This window comes from Dunckerocampus dactyliophorus, chromosome 2 (genome assembly GCF_027744805.1).
Source record: "Dunckerocampus dactyliophorus isolate RoL2022-P2 chromosome 2, RoL_Ddac_1.1, whole genome shotgun sequence".
Taxonomy (NCBI): Eukaryota; Metazoa; Chordata; class Actinopteri; order Syngnathiformes; family Syngnathidae; genus Dunckerocampus; species Dunckerocampus dactyliophorus.
This window is the reverse complement of record NC_072820.1, coordinates 30,342,252-30,360,322: the sequence shown is the minus strand read 5'-3', so window position 1 is coordinate 30,360,322 and position 18,071 is coordinate 30,342,252. Positions and strand designations below refer to the sequence as shown.

Genomic DNA, 18,071 nt, shown 5'->3' with positions numbered 1-18,071 from the left:
CTCAGGGCATCTGTTTAGACTGTGGTGGTAAAGTGGTCTTATTGCTCGGTCCAAAAGAGCCCAGTTTGAGTTCTGACCGATCATCACCCTTCAGTTTTTGTTTTGGATTTTATTTTCTTAGCTGTTTTTTTTTTTTTTTATGTGGACCCTCCCCTTTGTGTTGATGTTGTGTTCAATGTAATAAACCAAAAAATAACGACAAACAAAACGATGCTATGCTTTGCATGTAATTTTATTTTTGTTGTTGATGTGTATTATAGTACATCTTAATCACCTAATACACTAATTAAAAAAAAATACTATTGCACAGCCATCACAGACGTTTGTGTTAATGTTCTTTTCTTACACCTTGCAATAAAAATACAGATACAGAATATTATTATTCCCTTTATGCAACAAACAGTACATTCTTTAGTTCTCATCACTATGAATACAACAACACATGTAAAATACCAATAAGCAGTTCTATATACTATATATTATTATATTTTTGTTTGGCTATATGATAAAAATACTTTTGTCTTTACATTAAGGCAGCATTTTGTTCTTTTTCTGCATATTCAATAATATATATATTTTATGTCACAATATAGTATTTGAACAGTTGTAATGAACATGCATTTGTTGTTGATTGGATGAACAATAAATATTAAAATAGCAAGTTACACAGACACTTTGCAACATCATATGTAGACATGATGACAATTGCACTGTGCTGTTATAGCTTTCTTTTGCTACAACATGAACCACATTAATTTAAAACAACCACACTGCACAGCAAACATTAAACTACCTGCAACAAATGACTATTAAATATTGCACATGGGCTCCCTTATTATGATATAGCTAGATAAATATCAAATTGCACATACACCCTCACTACACTTCTCTACAGTATGTTATTGCACATTGACCCAACTTTACGACTCTAGATTTAAAAATAAATAACTAAATCCTGTACACAAACACAGTGGTTTGCCTCATATACCACTTTTACACTCTACCCTGCTTAAAGGAAAGCTACACTTTTTTTTTAATTTTGTCCATCATCTACAATCCTTATGTGAGACATAAACACACGTCTTTCTCTTTTCTGTGTTCTAAGGATAGAAAAATAGCTAAAAAGGTGCATCTCATTAACGCATGGAATGGGACACTCCTATTGTGTGGTGAAGCTAGTAGCTAAGCCGGTGTGGTGTTGCGAGGTGTCACTACGGCAGTAATGTAGTTCTTCAGCATAACAACGTTAATAACAATAATAATAACAATGTTGCTGTAGCTTGGTTAATATTCAGGTCACATTATGTAAATGGAGCATTGTTGTAGGTTTTTGCAGGTTTTTTCAGAAGGTTTCATAGGCGGAATGGGTGTGTCCCATTACGTGCATTTTTAGCTGCCTTTATATAATTGGAACACAGAAAAGAGAAAGATGTGTGCCCATGCCTCACATAAGGATTGTGGATGATGAGCAAAATTCCAGAAAAAGTGCAGTTTTCCTTGAAAGGTCTATTGCTATAATGGAGAACAGACATACACAATTCAAGACTTGACATTATCCCACACATTTATCCACGCTTTTATATGCTAGCATTTGCATCTTCACCTGCACACAACCTCTTTGGGAACTTTCCTTTGTGATCTTGTCATGTTCAAATAGTCAACAAACACTCAGCGAAATAGTTTACCTGCTACACTACTCTTTATATGAACTACGCTATAATGTATATATCGGAGAACACCGGGATCACTCGTGTCAGTCACAGTCTGATAGAGGAGATGCCGTAAAGAGAACATGGCTTCAGTTTCCTAAAAATGGCAAACTGGTTGGTCTGCCTGGTCACAAAACACACAATACACAGTAAAATATATTCATATTTACTGTACATACAGAAGTCACGTGATGAGTCACGTTAAGGCCTTGAATCTTGATGTGACATGAATCTATTGCACATGCAACAATGATCCATCTCGACAAAGCTAAAATCTTAAAGCCTCGTTTACACTTGCACGCACATGTCTGTGCAATGGTATGCAATTTTGCTTGGCAAGGGCGTGCCAGTGAGTAAACTGGTGGTAAACTTCACGGGGCTGCGTGCCAGTGTGCAAAGAAAATTTTGGAATGTTCAAAATTTGTGGCACACATAATTTCTGCGAACTAGTCATGAATTCAGTGTGAACGCACTGCAACCAGTGTGCAAACAATGTGGGTGGGGAGTATCAAAGTGTGCCTCATTCACATGAAAGCATTAACTTTTCCACCTCCTCTTTCACAAGTAGTTTCTGTACCCTCTTGAATCTTCCTTGTGATTTTCTGTTAATAAATGATCATAATGCCCAAAGTGATGTGTTCTAGTCAGCAATTCGCGGTCCCACCCTCTCTGTGCATCTTTTTGTTTCAAGTTTATTGCCTCCTTCCTGCTCTTTGCACATTCTTTATCTGCAGCTGTGATAAAATATAGACTTACCTTTCTTCTTTCTTCTTGGGAGTTCAACATCTTGTAGGTGCCTTGCAAATACAGCAATGAATGAAGCTAGGGGTGAAACCTGCTGTTGCGTGCCGTCACACGGGACACAGTGGGACCAAATAATGATGATAATGCATAATGCATGGAACAATGCTTGTCGCGTGTACTATTGTCATCCATTAAACGTAAACAGTACTTGACAAGGTGTTAATAAGTCGTGTGGGAGCGTGGTCATTTCGTGCCAATGCGCACCATTTTCAGCCACAAATTGCATGCCAGGTGTGTAATTAATGCATAAACAGAACGTAAACAGTGCGCTTTTTAGGCGTGCCACATATAAATAAATAAATGACACGTATAGCCACAGCAAATTGTGAGACACTGCGGAGGCAATATATGTGCAAGTGTCGACGGCGCTTAAGTTAGTAAAGCATCAGTTATGTCACCGATCTGTGAGGCTGGCTACCTCCCTGGCCACAGCCGTCTTGCGCCACCTTGGTCACAGCGTTGCACAGGTCCCTGATTTCCAGCAGGCCCTCATTCAGAGCTTTGACGAAAACGGCCGAACTCGTCTGCGTGCTCTCCCAGAAACTGGACACGCAGAAGACAATGTGATCCGGCTGCGGGTTGTAACAGGCGCCATAGCCATTGGGCACCACCGGGCCATAGCAGCAGAACATTTCCACTGTGGTTGGCACCTGAAGACCAGAGGAAATGACTGTCAATTGAAGTACTTCCATGGGGCATTTACTGGATTGTCAATCTGATCTGTAGCGTAAAACAAACCTGGCTAGTAGAAAGGATGAACTGGTTACTAGCCAGATAGGTCTCATCGCAGAAGATATCCGGCCGCTCCATGTTGAGCTCCTTTGAGATCTTCAGTAGTCCAAGGAGATGATTGTCTATTGCCAGTCCTGTAATAGCCTTAAAAATGTGTTAATTTCAGCGTTTTTAAAGTGAATCAAGGAAAGCAGGAATATAGTAGTTATTTCAACTCACTTACTGCAATGGTATAGTTTGTCTGGGCATTAACAGCATCTCTCAGGCTTTTCATTTTTTCTATATCCTGTAAGTAAACATAAAAAAGACCAGTCACAGATAGGTTTCACAAAGGATCTTACATCATTTTTAATGGTTTTCTAAGATGTGTACGGGATCATGTGTTTGGCGTGCCGCATGGCAAGAAGCAGTGAACAAACATGGGGGGAAAATACGAGAAAATGTCTTACGGTGTAAGCGGTCCTGTCATCCGTCATGGATTTGACAAAGGCCAATGCTTCAGCAGTGGCCGAGCGAATGTTATCTACCCGGCCATTTCGGAAGCGCCTGATGGACGCGCTCTCATACGTGGAGACCAGCCTTCCGTTGCACCTGCAGCACAAAGACATATGGGGTCATCGCAACATCGTCCAAGTGAAACTGGATGATTATTTTTAGGTGATTATTTTACTTGAAAAATGCAAGCTGCAGGGCAACTTGTACAAAAGCGTCCGGACTCATTTTCTGCTTCTTGATGAATTCTTTTCCATAATCTTTGAATTTGAAAACGTCCATGTCCAAATTATTCACCAGCCTGGAGGAAAGACACAAGCTATGTCAAATGTGGACTCTGTTATTGTCCTGGATGTCATTGTCTTTAAATGTGAGTTTACCTCTGGAGTCGCTCTCCTGATGTCGCAAAGAGTCCCTGTATTTGGGGGTTGCATTTCCAGAGAAGTCTTCTTGGAGCAGCAAACTTCCTTGCACTGGCCTGCTTCACAGGCTCTGATGGAGGCCTAGCTCTGTTTAGAAGAACAAACTCATTATTCAGCATTTTATCAAGTCCTTTCCTGCAGCTTGTGGCAAAACTTACATGTATTTAGTCAGATATTCCGAGCATTGCCCCAGCACAACACCCTCAAACGGGGAATGGTCACACACCACTCCGCATATTCCATCCATGCCTACAACAAACTGAGAGAAAGTGTTCCAACTGATGGATCAGATTGTGCTTGCAGACAGAGGATGTTTCATCGGTCTTACCTGCATGGACTTGTCATACCAGCGATTTGCACCATTTTTCTCCTGACCGCCACCATGAAGCATCAGCAAGGCCCGGTTGGTGTCACTGGGCTTCATCCCACTGGGTTCATCCAGGCATAGCACACATAGGCAGCTCTCTATCAGTCCCAAAGAGTCTCTGTTGGTTTGTTCTAGAGGACAGACGTAGTTGTTTGTCGATGGGTCTTCATTTTGGTGAAAAAATGTTGTAAGACATTTCCAGAGACCTTTTGTTAGGGTGTCTCTGGCTTGTGCCCACTCTGTTCTCCCATCGGATGTCAGGATACCAAAAGGAGGCGATCTTTCTTCCTCGTTTCCTGCCATTGACATGATTTTCTCCAGTTGGGATAAGACCTCTGTCTCACTGAGTGGCTTGCTGTTGGTGACTACATCCAACACGAAAAACTGCAAGGAGAAAATCCGACTTTTCGTAGCTGTCTTGTTTGGTTACATAACACACGCAAACTTCAGAATACTCATGTGAAAAATGTCAGTCACCCCCAAAATAGGTCTTCGGTGTCCTGTAATCAGGTAAACATGGGACTCAAGGAAGTTCTTGGGCAAAGTGTCGGATTGGATCAGTTGTAATTCAGTTAAGCGACACTATCTCTCTCGGGATGGGCCCTTGCTGCAGATTGATGGCTCTCAGAACCATGTCCAGATGACACTGCTGTCTCTCAGTTTGTTGATTTAAAAGCCCTGACACCTCATTCAAAACAGAAATGTTGGGCTCAGCCCATTCACAAGTTGGAATCGAAGCCTGCTTAATAGCTCGCATTTAACACAAGTAGCAACTGCAACTGTGGCTGTAATGAATTAGCTCTGAAGCCAGGCTGTTCATTTTGGAAGATGGTTCTTAATCATTCAAACCCTCAGGGGAGCTGTACATCTACGATTGTAAATGAGGAGCCGCTTACTAGAAATGCATATACAGTCGTCCCTCGCAATATCACAGTTCGATTATCGCTCCCTCACTATATTGCGTTGTTTCAAAAATTAATAAATAAATGGTGGCTGTTTTGTGGTAGACTATAGTTTATTATCAGTCAAAACATTGAAATGCAAGCGATATGTAGTATTGTGGTCACTAGGCAGCAGTAATGACACAAAACACTGAGACATTACCTTACATTACCTTAACAATGCATGAAGTCAGCCACGGCATGTCCGACATGATAGAGTGAAAAACAAGTTCTCTTCCCATTCCGTGTGGAAGTGGTAATGCTTTGGCTTCTTAAGTTTAGATGAAATTAATTCAAAGTTTGTTAGTTCACAAGCTTGCTAGCAAGCGGCTGTCTCGGGTTGCTGCAGCGAGAGTTGTAAACAATGAATAATAGGAGTGTCAAGGTGACTATAGGCTTGTTGCTTCATGTCTACAGGGCTCTAATAAAGTTAAAAAGGTTTTCTAAGCTCTAACTACAAAAATATTCAATTTATTAACACTGAATCTTATACCGTGGAAATTCATTTTCGGATCTGGAACCAATTAATCGCTATAAACGAGAAACGGCTGCATGTAGAGTATGGATACACATGGGGGGGGTATAGTTTCTTCTCACATGGAGCTATAAATGTTAGCGCCCTGACCTGGTTCTTGCACGCTACAATAACGTGCTCCGATGTCGAAGAGGCTGCGTTCATCTGGACCTTTAACGTGTCTGTTTTCAGGCCAGGGTAGCGGTAAGAGGTGAACAGACGAGAGTACTGCTCCATGCACAGAGGAGTCCCAGCCAGCTGGCCTCGGGCAAACTCCACTGGGAGCGCTCGCCTGAGAGACATTTGCACTCATATTGAGTCTTCATTGCAATCTGATGTATTTGTCACTGTGCAAATGGGGCAGGACTTACGCGTCAATGAGGGCCTTGTACTCCAACACACCTTTAATGAGACGAGCAGCATATCTGAAAAGAATTAGGAAGTTAAGGGTTTTCCCACAAGCCTCTTCTGGAGAGCAAGCATGATGAGGTGCACTCCAGTCTCTGTAAGGACTGGTGGTAATGACATTAGCGGAAATTACCGGAGTAAACGGGGAACGCTTGCATGTGCTCAGCAGCATTTACGTGGGTGGGTGGCAACGAGGAGAAACACTGAGGCTTGTCAGCTTGTATGCTGCACGTCGTTCGTCTTTGCCATTATTGTGTTTCCAAAGCCACATCAATGTGGTGGGGGATGAGGGGGAGGCATCCGCCGAGCACTACATACCTAAATGAGGCCTGACTAGCGGCCTCAACGGAGAGCTTGGCCTTGTCACTCCCAATCTAATAAGTGTCTGTGTCGCTAGATGATAGCAGGTGCTCTGGAAATATTCAGTTAGTGCATCAAAGCTGACAAAAACTAATGATGATCAGTAGACTGGTCTAGTATTTGCTGCACCATAGCTCATTTGGGGCAAACTTTGGTGCACCTTGTGGTTTTTAGTTTCCTATACTATCAGTCTTGAATATACTGCAATTCCAGACTGTACCAAAGTACTAGCCCAGAGTATATTCCATGATACTAACTGGATTTACATGGAATAGACCGTAATCCTAACAAATTAGACAAGGCCACAACTGATCCCAGAATTTTAACCAGACTAGTCCAGAATACAGTATAAACCTTGTCTAACCTTGTGTATAAACGCTAGTAGTCCGTAATGTACCTTCAGAGTATGAACTAAACTACCCTACAATAAATCCCAAATATAACCTGGAAACAACCAAGGATACAACCTGGGCAGTTAAAGTTGACGAGGCTTTTAAGTTTGTTCGTTTTTTCCGTATATCAGTAGAAGGACAAATAAACTGCTACAGTATCTGATAGATTGAAAGAAGCCATTTTGTTTTCTAAATGTAAATGCATTACGTACCTAAGAGCGTCCTTATGATCCTTAAAGGTCTGCGTGGGAAACACCATGACCGGACTGGAATTGACTGGGAGGGCCAACCTGTTGCTTAAGTACATATCTTCCAGCCAGTAGTCGTACACCTGCAGGACACGTCAATACTTTTGTAAGATTCATGGAGTAGTTTTGGACTGTTCAGAATGGAAGCCTGCGTGCAACCAAGTAAAACTCCCATTACACTGCGCTCCTGCTGAATGGAAAGTTGCGTGGGTGAACGCCAGCCCGAGTGGGAGCGTGATGGATATCACTGACGCTGGCTGAATTGTGACCCATTGAAACCAATGTATCTTAGAAGCAATGACGAAGATATGCTTCTGATAAATCTTATTTACTTGTCCTTTTACTCTGTCATTACATAATTTTAGCTAATAGATCGGGTAGATGATCAATTAATTGATGCAGAATGGCCCGTGGCTGATCTGCAAAGCCGGCTTCCATGAGAAATTCAGTGCAGTTCTTAGCAAAGTTGCAGGGATCTACTGGAGAATGAAAACATGCCCCCACGGTCCTGAGCTTTCTGAAAATGCGGCCCCCAGAATAACCCAGCTGAATACACCTGCTTATAAAAAGGAAAACTGCACTTTTTTTGGAATTTATCCCATCATCCACAATCCTTATGTGAGACTTAAACACTTGTCTTTATCTTTTCTGTGTGTTCTAAATATATAAAAACAGCAAAAATAGACAGCTAATGATTACACATAATGGGACACACCTATTCTGCCTGGAAAGTCCACTATTAAAACACCTCCAAAATCCAAAACAGGGTTTTGTGGTTTCATATACATAGCAACAGGCACGTTCATGATAACATGTAATGCTTTTCGTGTTTTGCCTTATTTTGGTCATTGTAAACATTAGCGGAACCTCCTTCCTGGGCGCATTGATTTCACATAGCAACATAGAAAGGAACGCTACACCTAGCGCTAACTTTTCCACACTCAAAATCAAAAACACAGCAGCAGTGGAGGCAGCTGCAGTATGTAGCGTTACTCTTCAGTAGTGGCCTGGGGCATTCTCGGTCAGTTTGTGATGAAGCTAGTCGCTGGCCAGAAAGTAGCTAGCCGGTGTGGTGTGGCACTATGCCACTAACGTAGTTCTTCGGCGTAACAATGTTCATAACAATGTAGCTGTAGATTGGTTAATATGCAGGTCACATTATGTAAATAGGTTGTTGGATGTTCTTTCAGAATGCGTCCCATTACGTGCGCTCGTAATGGCCTCTTTTTAGCTGTTTTTTTATATTTAGAACGCACAGAAAGAGAAAGACATACTGTATGTGTTCATGTCTCACATAAGGATTGTGGATGATGGGCAAATTTCCAAAAAAGGGTTTCTTTAAGTATTGTACCCCAAATGTTTGGACACCTTGAAAACATTTTCCAGGTCCAAACAAGTTACAAGTACAGCTATGTCTCAAAGATGTTCACAGATGTTCAAGGGAACACAGAAAGCAATTATACCCCTCAAAAAACAGCTGAGGACTTTTGCCACACTGTGTTATTCAGAGTGGTAAGTTCATACCCAGTTCTCCATCTTGTCCCTCCTCTCCAGGAGCTTCTTCTGCAAGACCTCTCCAGGGCCGCCGGGGGCGCCGAACTTTTCCACGAGGGCCTTGGTTTTGTCAAACTGCTCAGCCTTCACCAGGTGCTGCACACACTTCAGGTAGGTATCGAGGGTTTGCTTGAGAGGGGGCACAGGGACCTTTGGCAACCCCTGAGGTGGTAGACACACAGTATGATGCACTCATTGCATGTCATGAAAAGAACAACAGCTGTTCAATGTCACCGCCACCCCCTTCTCTTGCAGTGATTGTTCATTAGTGAGATGGATAAAGGGGCAGTGCTTTTTCGACTGTAATTATTAGACAGTTAATAATTCATTGTTAATGCTTCAAGGCCAATTAGTCAATAAATTCCGCCGCCCCATTGGGACTTGAAGATACTCTAGTTTTGTTTTTTAAGGCAGGGAAATGCAAATGAGTCTTTTTCTGTGTGATGTTTGATCATTTGCATACCGTTGTCATGGGCAACCAGCTGTTAATGTTGACCCGTGCTTTGGAAAGACAACGCTATAAGTGTGGTTTTCCATAAATTACTCCAACAGAGGATCTTTGACTCACATATTTGGAGCAGATTCTTGAAAATATCAGATCCAAAAACTTGGACACACCTTCTCATTCAATGTGTTTTCTTTATTTTCATGACTATTGACATTGTAGATTCTCAAAACTATGAGAATGAAAAACACGTGGAATTATGTACTTAGCAAAAAAGTGTGAAATAACTCTAACATGTCTTATATTTTAGATTCCTCAAAGTAGCCACGCTTTGCTTTTTTGATAGCGCTGCAAAGCCTTGGTGTTCCCTCAAGGAGCTTCATGAGGTAGTCACCTGAAATGGTTTTCACTTCATGTGTGTGCCTTGTGAGCATTACTTAGTGGAAGTTCTCGCCTTATTAATGAGGTTGGGGCTATCAGTTGTGTTGTGTGTCCAAACTTTTGGCCTGCACTGTATACAGGCTCTTTGGCTGGCGTTTTTGCTTTACGTCCTTAAAAACAGCAGCACATTCCTGTCATTTAGATGACTGTTTTTTCCCCAAAAACAGCAGAGCGCGCCTGTTATATATACGGTACGATCTTGAACTAGAGTTTTTTGCTGTAGGTTCTAAACAACAGCAGACTGCTCCTGTCATATAGATGATTGACTCACATACTTGGTGTAGATCCCTAAAAACAGCAGAGCACTCTTTCCACATTGAGACACTTTGACTATCATTTTGCTGTTGGTCCTTAAAAACAGCACTCCTGTCATATAGGAGCCGTGTCACATAGACAATTGTTGACATACATTTTTGGAGCAGATTGACAAAAACAGCAAATTGCTCTCCTCATATTGAGGATATTTGACTAGCATTTTTGCGGCCTGTCCTCAAAGACAGCAAAGTGCTCCTGTCATATACATGATCGTTGACTCACATATGTGGTGTAGATTCCTAAAAACAGCAGACCCCGCCTGTTATATATACTGTATATAGGATGTTTGCATCATGTTTTTGTGGTAGGTTCTTAAAAACAGCATAGCGCTCCTGCCATACAGATAATTGTAGAATCGCATATTTGGTGTCGATTCCCAAAAGCAGCCCAGCAGTCCTGTTATAGGATCTTTGACTACAGTTTTTTTGCAGTATTTTCTTAAAAACTACAGTGTTCCTGTCATAGAGATGATTGACTGACTTGTTTGATGTAGATTGCTAAAAACAGCAGAGCGCTCCTGTTATATATAGGATGTTTGAATCATATTTTTGCGGTAGATTGTTAAAAACAGGAGAGCGTTCCTGTCATATACAGTGGTGTGAAAAAGTGTTTGCCCTCGTCCTGATTTTCTTTTCTTTTTTTGCATGTTTGTCACACTTAAATGTTTCAGATCATCAAACAAATTTACATATTAGTCAATGAAAACACAACTGAACACAAAACACAGTTTTTAAATGAAACCTTTTACTAGCAAGGGAGAGGAAAAAAGTGCTCCTGCCATAAAGATGATGATTGACTCACTTACAGTATTTGGTGTCATCACTCCTGTTATGTATAGGATGTTTGAATAATGGTTTTGCAGTACATTTTTAAAAACAGCAGAGCACTCACCTCACATACAGTCACTTTGACTACCGTTTTGCTTTTGTAAAGGGTTTTTGCAGTAGATCCTTCAAAAACAGAAGGCTCCTGCTTCTGTTTTACTTTATGACTGAAAGACTTTATGATTACATTATCCATGAAGTGGTGATGTAAAAGTTTTAAGATACAGATTGACATTATATATCGAGGAAAAGAAAAGTCCATGGTACCTAATGTTGTGGCCGTTTCTTGTGCAGTGTTTTTTACACCCCTAGCGGTGAAGTGCCTGTAATGCAGGAGCTATCCCGCGTCCTGAAGTTGCTGGCTTCTTGTAGCAGCATCACTCTCCAGCATCAATGCATTTTTTTCTATTAGAACTGTGGGTGTTTTTCTAAAGCAAGCAATTTAAATAATACAAATAAAGAAGTAAATAGAAGGCATACTTCTGGGCTGCTGGCCATGTCCCTTTTCAGAAGGGGCATCACCACCGTCACTGTCGGACGCAATCAGGGCAAATGCTCGGCTGATACCCTGCATGGAACATGCAAAGGCATGATAATAATTAGAATCAAGACATTTTTCTGCATGCCCTCTCAAAATGATTATTTTTTTTAAAACAGTTTAGGACTTCAGATTGATCCAACTTGAAGTGTTTCCTTCTTGTGTCACACACAACACAAAGAGATGAAGTTTTCCAGCAAAGTCTACCTTAAAATAGCACTTTAGATACATCACTTTTATCATAAGAGAGCAATTAAATGTTGTCTTACCTGACCAGACGAGCTCCATCAGCGAGACCCCAGCATCCGCGCTGCCATATCCCACATGAGAGAAACCTCACTTCATGTCCCCCTGGTGCACGCTCTTTCAGGCTCAGCTGTGACGCTCCACGTGAAAAGGCGGCATGGAGAAAGATGCTGAAGGGAGGAAGGTGTTGGAGAGTCTACCTACCCACCCCACCTCACCCCACCCCAACACCATCATCATCTTCACCACCACCAACACTACTACCCCACCCGGGAGGCAAGAAACTCCTCCCATCGAATATCTATTCGTAGAGCATATTATCTGACCCCCACCCCACCCCATCCCAGCGCAGCCCGTCTTCCTCCCCTTCATCCCATCATCCAACTGTTAAATTCATAAATGTATTTGCACACTTTTACTCATTGCAGGCTTTTATAGGACAAAAACATCTACACAAGAAGTTGCATTTATGTGTGTATTGTGCGTGCGTAAGTTAAATAGATACTTCATCATCCATTTACTCCAATAGTTCTTTTTTTCTGTGATGATACATTTGTAATTCTCACTTCTGGTCATAATAAGAAAAGACACAACCAGCTGTCTCACAGATTCAAACAAATTTATTAAACCCACTGTCAATAAATGAACACATATATTTGTCATAATCACACTCACTCACTCACACTTTTCAGTGGTCCACGCTTGATTAATTTCTTTACATTGTGCATGTTTGTGCTATCCACATATGTACAAACCCAGTTGTGCTGATGATACTTTTAATTCCAAACAACAGGAAGAAAATATGAGAAAACGGACAGGCCTTTTTGTTAAAAATGTAATTAAGTTCCACCAACAAAATACTCAAATGTGGCGTTTTTTAATAAGTAAAAAAAAGTTTTGTTTCTCCAGAAGACTACAAATATAGGCTTGTTTTTTTGTGTGTGCTCTTGATACTGTACTTGGTCCCACATTTATCTATTTATACATGACAATAATTGATAGACACAAATGCTGATGTCACACAAACACTCCTCGACGAACATCGACTTGGACACAATAAAACCACAACCGAGAAAAGAAATGAAAGTGGTTGACACAGAATTGTGATTTTGGTGATTGGGTGTTTTGTATTGCACATTGACGTGTTAATTTTCACCACGGGAAGGGGTGGTGGTGTCTTTAACGAGGTGCACCCGCCTCAAGTGAAGTCCGGCCCGGACGACTCCTCGGACTGGGACCGCTGTGCTTTGAAGGCGTCGAAGCCGTTCTCGTCCACCGGCAGGCAGTTCCCCGCCGAGCTGTAGCCCTTCTTCTTGGCCGTCCTCTCCTCCATGCGGATGGTGTCGTACAGCCCCTGCGGAGCCTCCTCCAGCAGGGTGTCCCTCTCCGAGTAGGACGGCCTCATTTGGCACACGTTGCGCAGCAGCAGCAGCGCCGGCGCGTACAGCACGTTGACCAGACCCATGCCCAGGTTGAGCTGCACGAAGCCCAGGTTGTGCACGATCTGGCCGGCCACCACGGGACCCATGGCGTAGGCCACCGAGTAGGAGATGTCCGCGATTGCGTACACGCTCCCGTAGACGGACACGTGGCGCACGTCCACCAGGAAGGCGAGCGTGGGTAGCAGCGCGGTGTCCACCAGTGCGATGCCGAAGCAGATGCCGCACAGCGGGATGATGAGCTCCTCGAAGGTCTTGCACGCCGGCACCATGCACGAGCTCGCCCCGATGACGACCATGCCCAGCGCGCCGTAGAACCACTGCAGGTTCGGGTGACGCGCAGCCAGCTTGACGGTGATGTACACGCCGAACACATGGGGGAAGAAGGCCGGGAGCCAGGTGAGGCCCATCTGCCACTGAGTGGCATGCATGGTGGTCTCCATCCAGTTGGAAATTGTGGGTTCCAGGAAGGCGAGCGGGATGTTGCACACCGTCAGCGCGCCGGCCACCACCGCTATGTAAGGGTCGATCATGAGCCGGTAGATGGGGGTGCCTACCGGCATGTTCTCTCGAGTCCTGTTGGAAAAGGGACGGATGAGGGTGAGGAAGAGGAAGCCGTCCACCAAGCAGATGAAAGCGAGCACCAGAAAGGGCACCCGCTTGCCCGCGAACTCGTAGAGCACCCCGCCGAATGGAGGCGCCGCCAGGCTCCCGAAGGAGATGAATGCCAGCGCGATGCCCAGCGCCCGGCTCCTCTCCGCCTCCTCCGTGTACTTGTCGGCAATCATAGCGATGCCCGAGGTGTCCGCGAACGCCGAGCCGAGACCCTGCAGGCTTCTGGCGGCGAACAGCGTGGCGTAGTTCTCCCCGAAAGCGAAGATACAAGTTGACAGAAACATCACCGTCAGCCCAATTAGAAGCGGGATGTCGTAGCCGACCCTGTCTATGAAGGTCCCGCTGAGGGGGTTTACGAGGAGCTGCAGGATGGCTTTGGACGCGAACAGAACCCCGATCTGGATATCCAGGTTGTTCCTGTTGCTTGCGTCCTGGCTGCTGCTGTTACCCACCGTGCTGTTGGGGTGCAAGACGACGTGGACGTGCTCCGCCTGCTCGCTCTCCAGGTCGGCCAGATAGTCCGGGATGATGGGCACGATGACCATGTAGAGCATGTTGTCCAGGAGCAGAGCCACGCACACAATCACCAGGATGATGCGCCTCTGCTGGTGCGGGTCTCTCATGGCGGTGCCCAGCTGCTTGGTGCGGGCGCCCATCTCGGACAGCTTGACGGCGGCGGACTTGGCCAGCCCGGATGATCCACCCTCAGCATTCATGGTGTTGTGCTTCTTCTTCTCCTTCTTCTTCTTTTGGTGAGTCTTTAACGTTAAGAATTGTGCAGGATTGTGCTTCTCTCAGCGCCTCTGACGTGTCATACCTTGACGCCGTCCTCACCTCGCTTGTGCGTAAAGTGTGCGGTGAAGATCACAGCCCTCAGCTTCCTCAGCGCGTCCCATGTTTGACGGTCCTCCGCAAGAGTTGTCTTTTCTTTTTTTACGCGGCACCGTGCACCGTGCAGGCAGGCTTTACGCGGCTGGGACGCCTGGAGACTTCCATCCTCGCAGCCTTCATCACCTGTGGCACTTTGGCGCTCAGCTCTGACAGCACCAGTGCTGCCTTCCTGGCCATTGGACCACATTAACCCGCTATTTTTGGTCCCCTCCGCCCTCCTCCTCTCTGTTCACGGAGATGTGACATCAGCACCAACAACCTGACTGGATCCCTTCAACACTTTGCCCCCCTTTATGCTAATTCCTCCACCATGACACCTCAGCCAATGAGAGACACTCCATCACCCTCCTTCCATTCAAAACCTAAATGTTGCTTTTTCTTCCCTTCGCTGAATCTTAGTCCGATATATCACAAAAAGCATGAGATTACAACGAAAGTCATATATGCAATAATTATCATGACACTTTATTATTTATATTACGGTAAAGTAATTACGTCGCTTTAAAAAATGAACTTTTACCACCCATTTCCTGGGGGAACCAAGTCAGCCGGACTGTTCAAGTCAGCTGGGATAGGCTCCAGCATACCTGCGACCCTGGTGAGGATAAGCGGCATAGAAGATGGATGGATGGAGATTACACAGTCCACATGATCGTATGGTAAATGTTAGCAATACAACTGTGTTTTATATGAGGCATTATCATTCTTTCTGTCTCCTTTCTGGGATGTGTGCGTGTGTGTGTATGTTGCAATGTGTGTTGTAACCATGAAACCTTTAAGACCAGTAGAAAGGGGAAGTAAGATTGCGAACTATGATGAGTGGAAGAATACAACTGTTTGTGGAAACGAGGAACAAGAGATGAGACAGGCTGTGAACAATCCAAAGTATAAAAACAACAAAGTATACAATGTCAAATGTAACAATGGCAATCATTAATCAGACTAGAAAGCGCACAACGTTGATAGAACATCATGACGTTGAACATTTAATGTGACTATTATTTTACTACTTTTGTTTTATTACCTCCGCCAAGGAGGTTGTGTTTTGGCCGGCGTTTATCAGTTTGTTTGTTTGTGTTCAAAATAACTAGAAAAGTTCTGAATGGATTTTGATTAAATTTTCAGGATTTGTCGGAAATTGGATGTGGAAGATCTAATTAAATATTGGATCTGGATCCGGGATTCTTTTCTAGGATTCTTTAACATTGCGAGATAGGACCATTTTCGGTATTTGTTTATATGACTCCGCAAAAAATGGTTAGAGCACTTGGAAAAAAAATACAGGACAAATTACCAACAGCTTCTACAAACTATCAAAAACTGATCCGGATAATGGAATAATTCCGAATACTTGAATCCAGAATCTGAAAAAAATAGGGGACCTTTGGAATTTTCACCATAGGAAGACAACAAATGAAGCTATAAACGTGCAACAAACACCATTATTTACAGTCAAAGCACTGTGGAATCTGGAGTGTGCCAACAGATTTGTTGTGTCTTCAAAAGCTATGGAGCTAGATCCAGAAGCAAACCGCCATGACGGCAAATGCGATTTTGTGAGTAACTACTGAACTAATATCAATATCATTATGAATCCAATTGCTAATGGTATGTTTTCATGGTCAAGGAATCTAAATATGTACATAAAATAAATGTAGGACTAACATTTATGGCGTATGGGAAATCACAGTACTGGAGGAACTATGGCGCTTCTGCTAGCGTTCCTGCTCAGTTTTTCAGCAGTGGTTTTGTGTTGTACTTTCTCTGCTAGTTTTTTGTCGGCATCTCCCTTGTTTACTATTTTTGTAGTTTCCGTGGCTCCGTGGATAGCAGCGCCTTTTTAGTTCCAGTTGTCTTCTTCCCGTGATGGTGTGCAGGTCTCTTTGTGTTGTACTTTGCATTTATTTTTCATCTGTGAATTTTTGCTACTTTTGTGAACGCCTTTTTGTCATGAATTTTTGTTACACGGACTCTCTTGTGTCAGCGTTTTGGGGTCCAGCTTTTCGGCCTGTGGCCAATGTTAACATCACTTCTTGTTTCACTTCCAATAGGATACTTCCACCGCTGTGTTGCGCCACTGCTGCATCTGCAGTTTTATTTTTATCATTACAAGTAACAATTTTTATGACTTTAACATTTTTCAACAACCAGCAGATGAACCAAGAACAATGCAAAACTGCTAATTTAATGGCAAAGTTGCTGAGACCACTTAAACTGTAAAATGTCAAGCCTCCTTTTGTTACCTGACCTATTTAGTCAGATAGTACTACGTGACTAGTACAACATTTTCTATTGGACACGAACCTAAATTTAATTTAACACAAATAGTGTTCCTCATCCCATCGCGGTTCACTTTTCAGGGACTCACTGTTTCGCAGATATTTTAAAGTGCAATTTTTGTGTGTGTGTGTGTTTTTTTTTAACAGCATGAATGCTGTTACAGGCTGAGCCTGGCCCTTTAAGAATTGCATTGTGAGAAGTTGTGTGGCGTCGCTTACTTCCCTCTTCTGTCTGCAGCGCCCATTGTCTTCTGCGTCCTGATTGGCTGTAGACCATTGTCAATCTCCTTTGTGCCATCGCTAGCAAGTCTTTGTATGTTTCTCCTCGTCAAACTCTACAATGTCAACAAAACCTTCTACACCCAAAAGGCAGAGGAAGCCAACTATCTCACAACAAGTTGGACTTCTGGACATGCTGAAGGAATGTAGAAGTTATACGGCTGTAGGGCGCCATTACGGAATAAATTAATCTTCGGTTCGAGGGGGACAATATAGTGAGAATGATGTGAACGAGGCGTACAAAAACTTTCTTAATGTTTACATGAAGTGCTATAACAGACATTGTCCACTGAGAGAAGTATTTAATAAGCAAAGGAAGAGAAATCAGCCATGGATGACCAAGGGACTAATAAATGCCTGTAAGAAGAAAAATACACTATATAGGAGATTTATCATTCTAAAAACTAAAGAAGCAGAAAAAATATATAAAACATACAAAAATAAGTTAACAAACATCCTGAGAGTGTGTAGGAAAGAATATTATAGTCAATTATTAAACAAGAATAAAAGCAACACTAGAGCAACATGGGGCATTCTAAACAGTATTATACGGAACGGTGCTAAGAAAGACTACCCTCTTTATTTTATAGATGGAAATGATAAATATGATAATATGAATCAGGTAGTTGAAAAGTTCAACAATTACTTTGTAAATATTGGACCGGAATTGGAAACAAAAATCCCAAATTACCCACCAGTAGAGGAAAGAAATGAGATCATAGACAAGAATCCCAATTCCATGTTCCTCACTAACGTCACACAAAAGGAAATCATCGATATTGTCAATAAATTCAAAGCGAAAACATCAACCGATTG

At 43.0% G+C, this 18,071-nt stretch overlaps 2 protein-coding genes across 2 annotated transcripts; both read right to left on the bottom strand.

The window, feature by feature from the left end:
• Positions 1–228: 228 nt before the first annotated feature.
• On the bottom strand, positions 229–11,947 carry LOC129168084 (choline O-acetyltransferase-like). Its single transcript, XM_054752952.1, has 15 exons — positions 11,776–11,947; positions 11,449–11,536; positions 8,914–9,105; positions 7,354–7,472; positions 6,353–6,406; positions 6,093–6,273; positions 4,733–4,910; positions 4,488–4,657; positions 4,318–4,418; positions 4,118–4,246; positions 3,916–4,038; positions 3,695–3,836; positions 3,469–3,531; positions 3,252–3,389; positions 229–3,163 (listed from the first exon to the last, which is right to left on the bottom strand). Exons 2-15 carry the CDS (start codon positions 11,485–11,487, stop codon positions 2,903–2,905), a joined length of 1,890 nt encoding a protein of 629 aa, XP_054608927.1. The 5' UTR covers positions 11,488–11,536; positions 11,776–11,947; the 3' UTR covers positions 229–2,902.
• A 515-nt stretch (positions 11,948–12,462) lies between these two features.
• On the bottom strand, positions 12,463–15,135 carry slc18a3b (solute carrier family 18 member 3b). Its single transcript, XM_054752966.1, has one exon. The coding sequence runs from the start codon at positions 14,520–14,522 to the stop codon at positions 12,951–12,953; it is 1,572 nt and encodes a 523-aa protein (XP_054608941.1). The 5' UTR covers positions 14,523–15,135; the 3' UTR covers positions 12,463–12,950.
• Between the last annotated feature and the right edge of the window lie 2,936 nt (positions 15,136–18,071).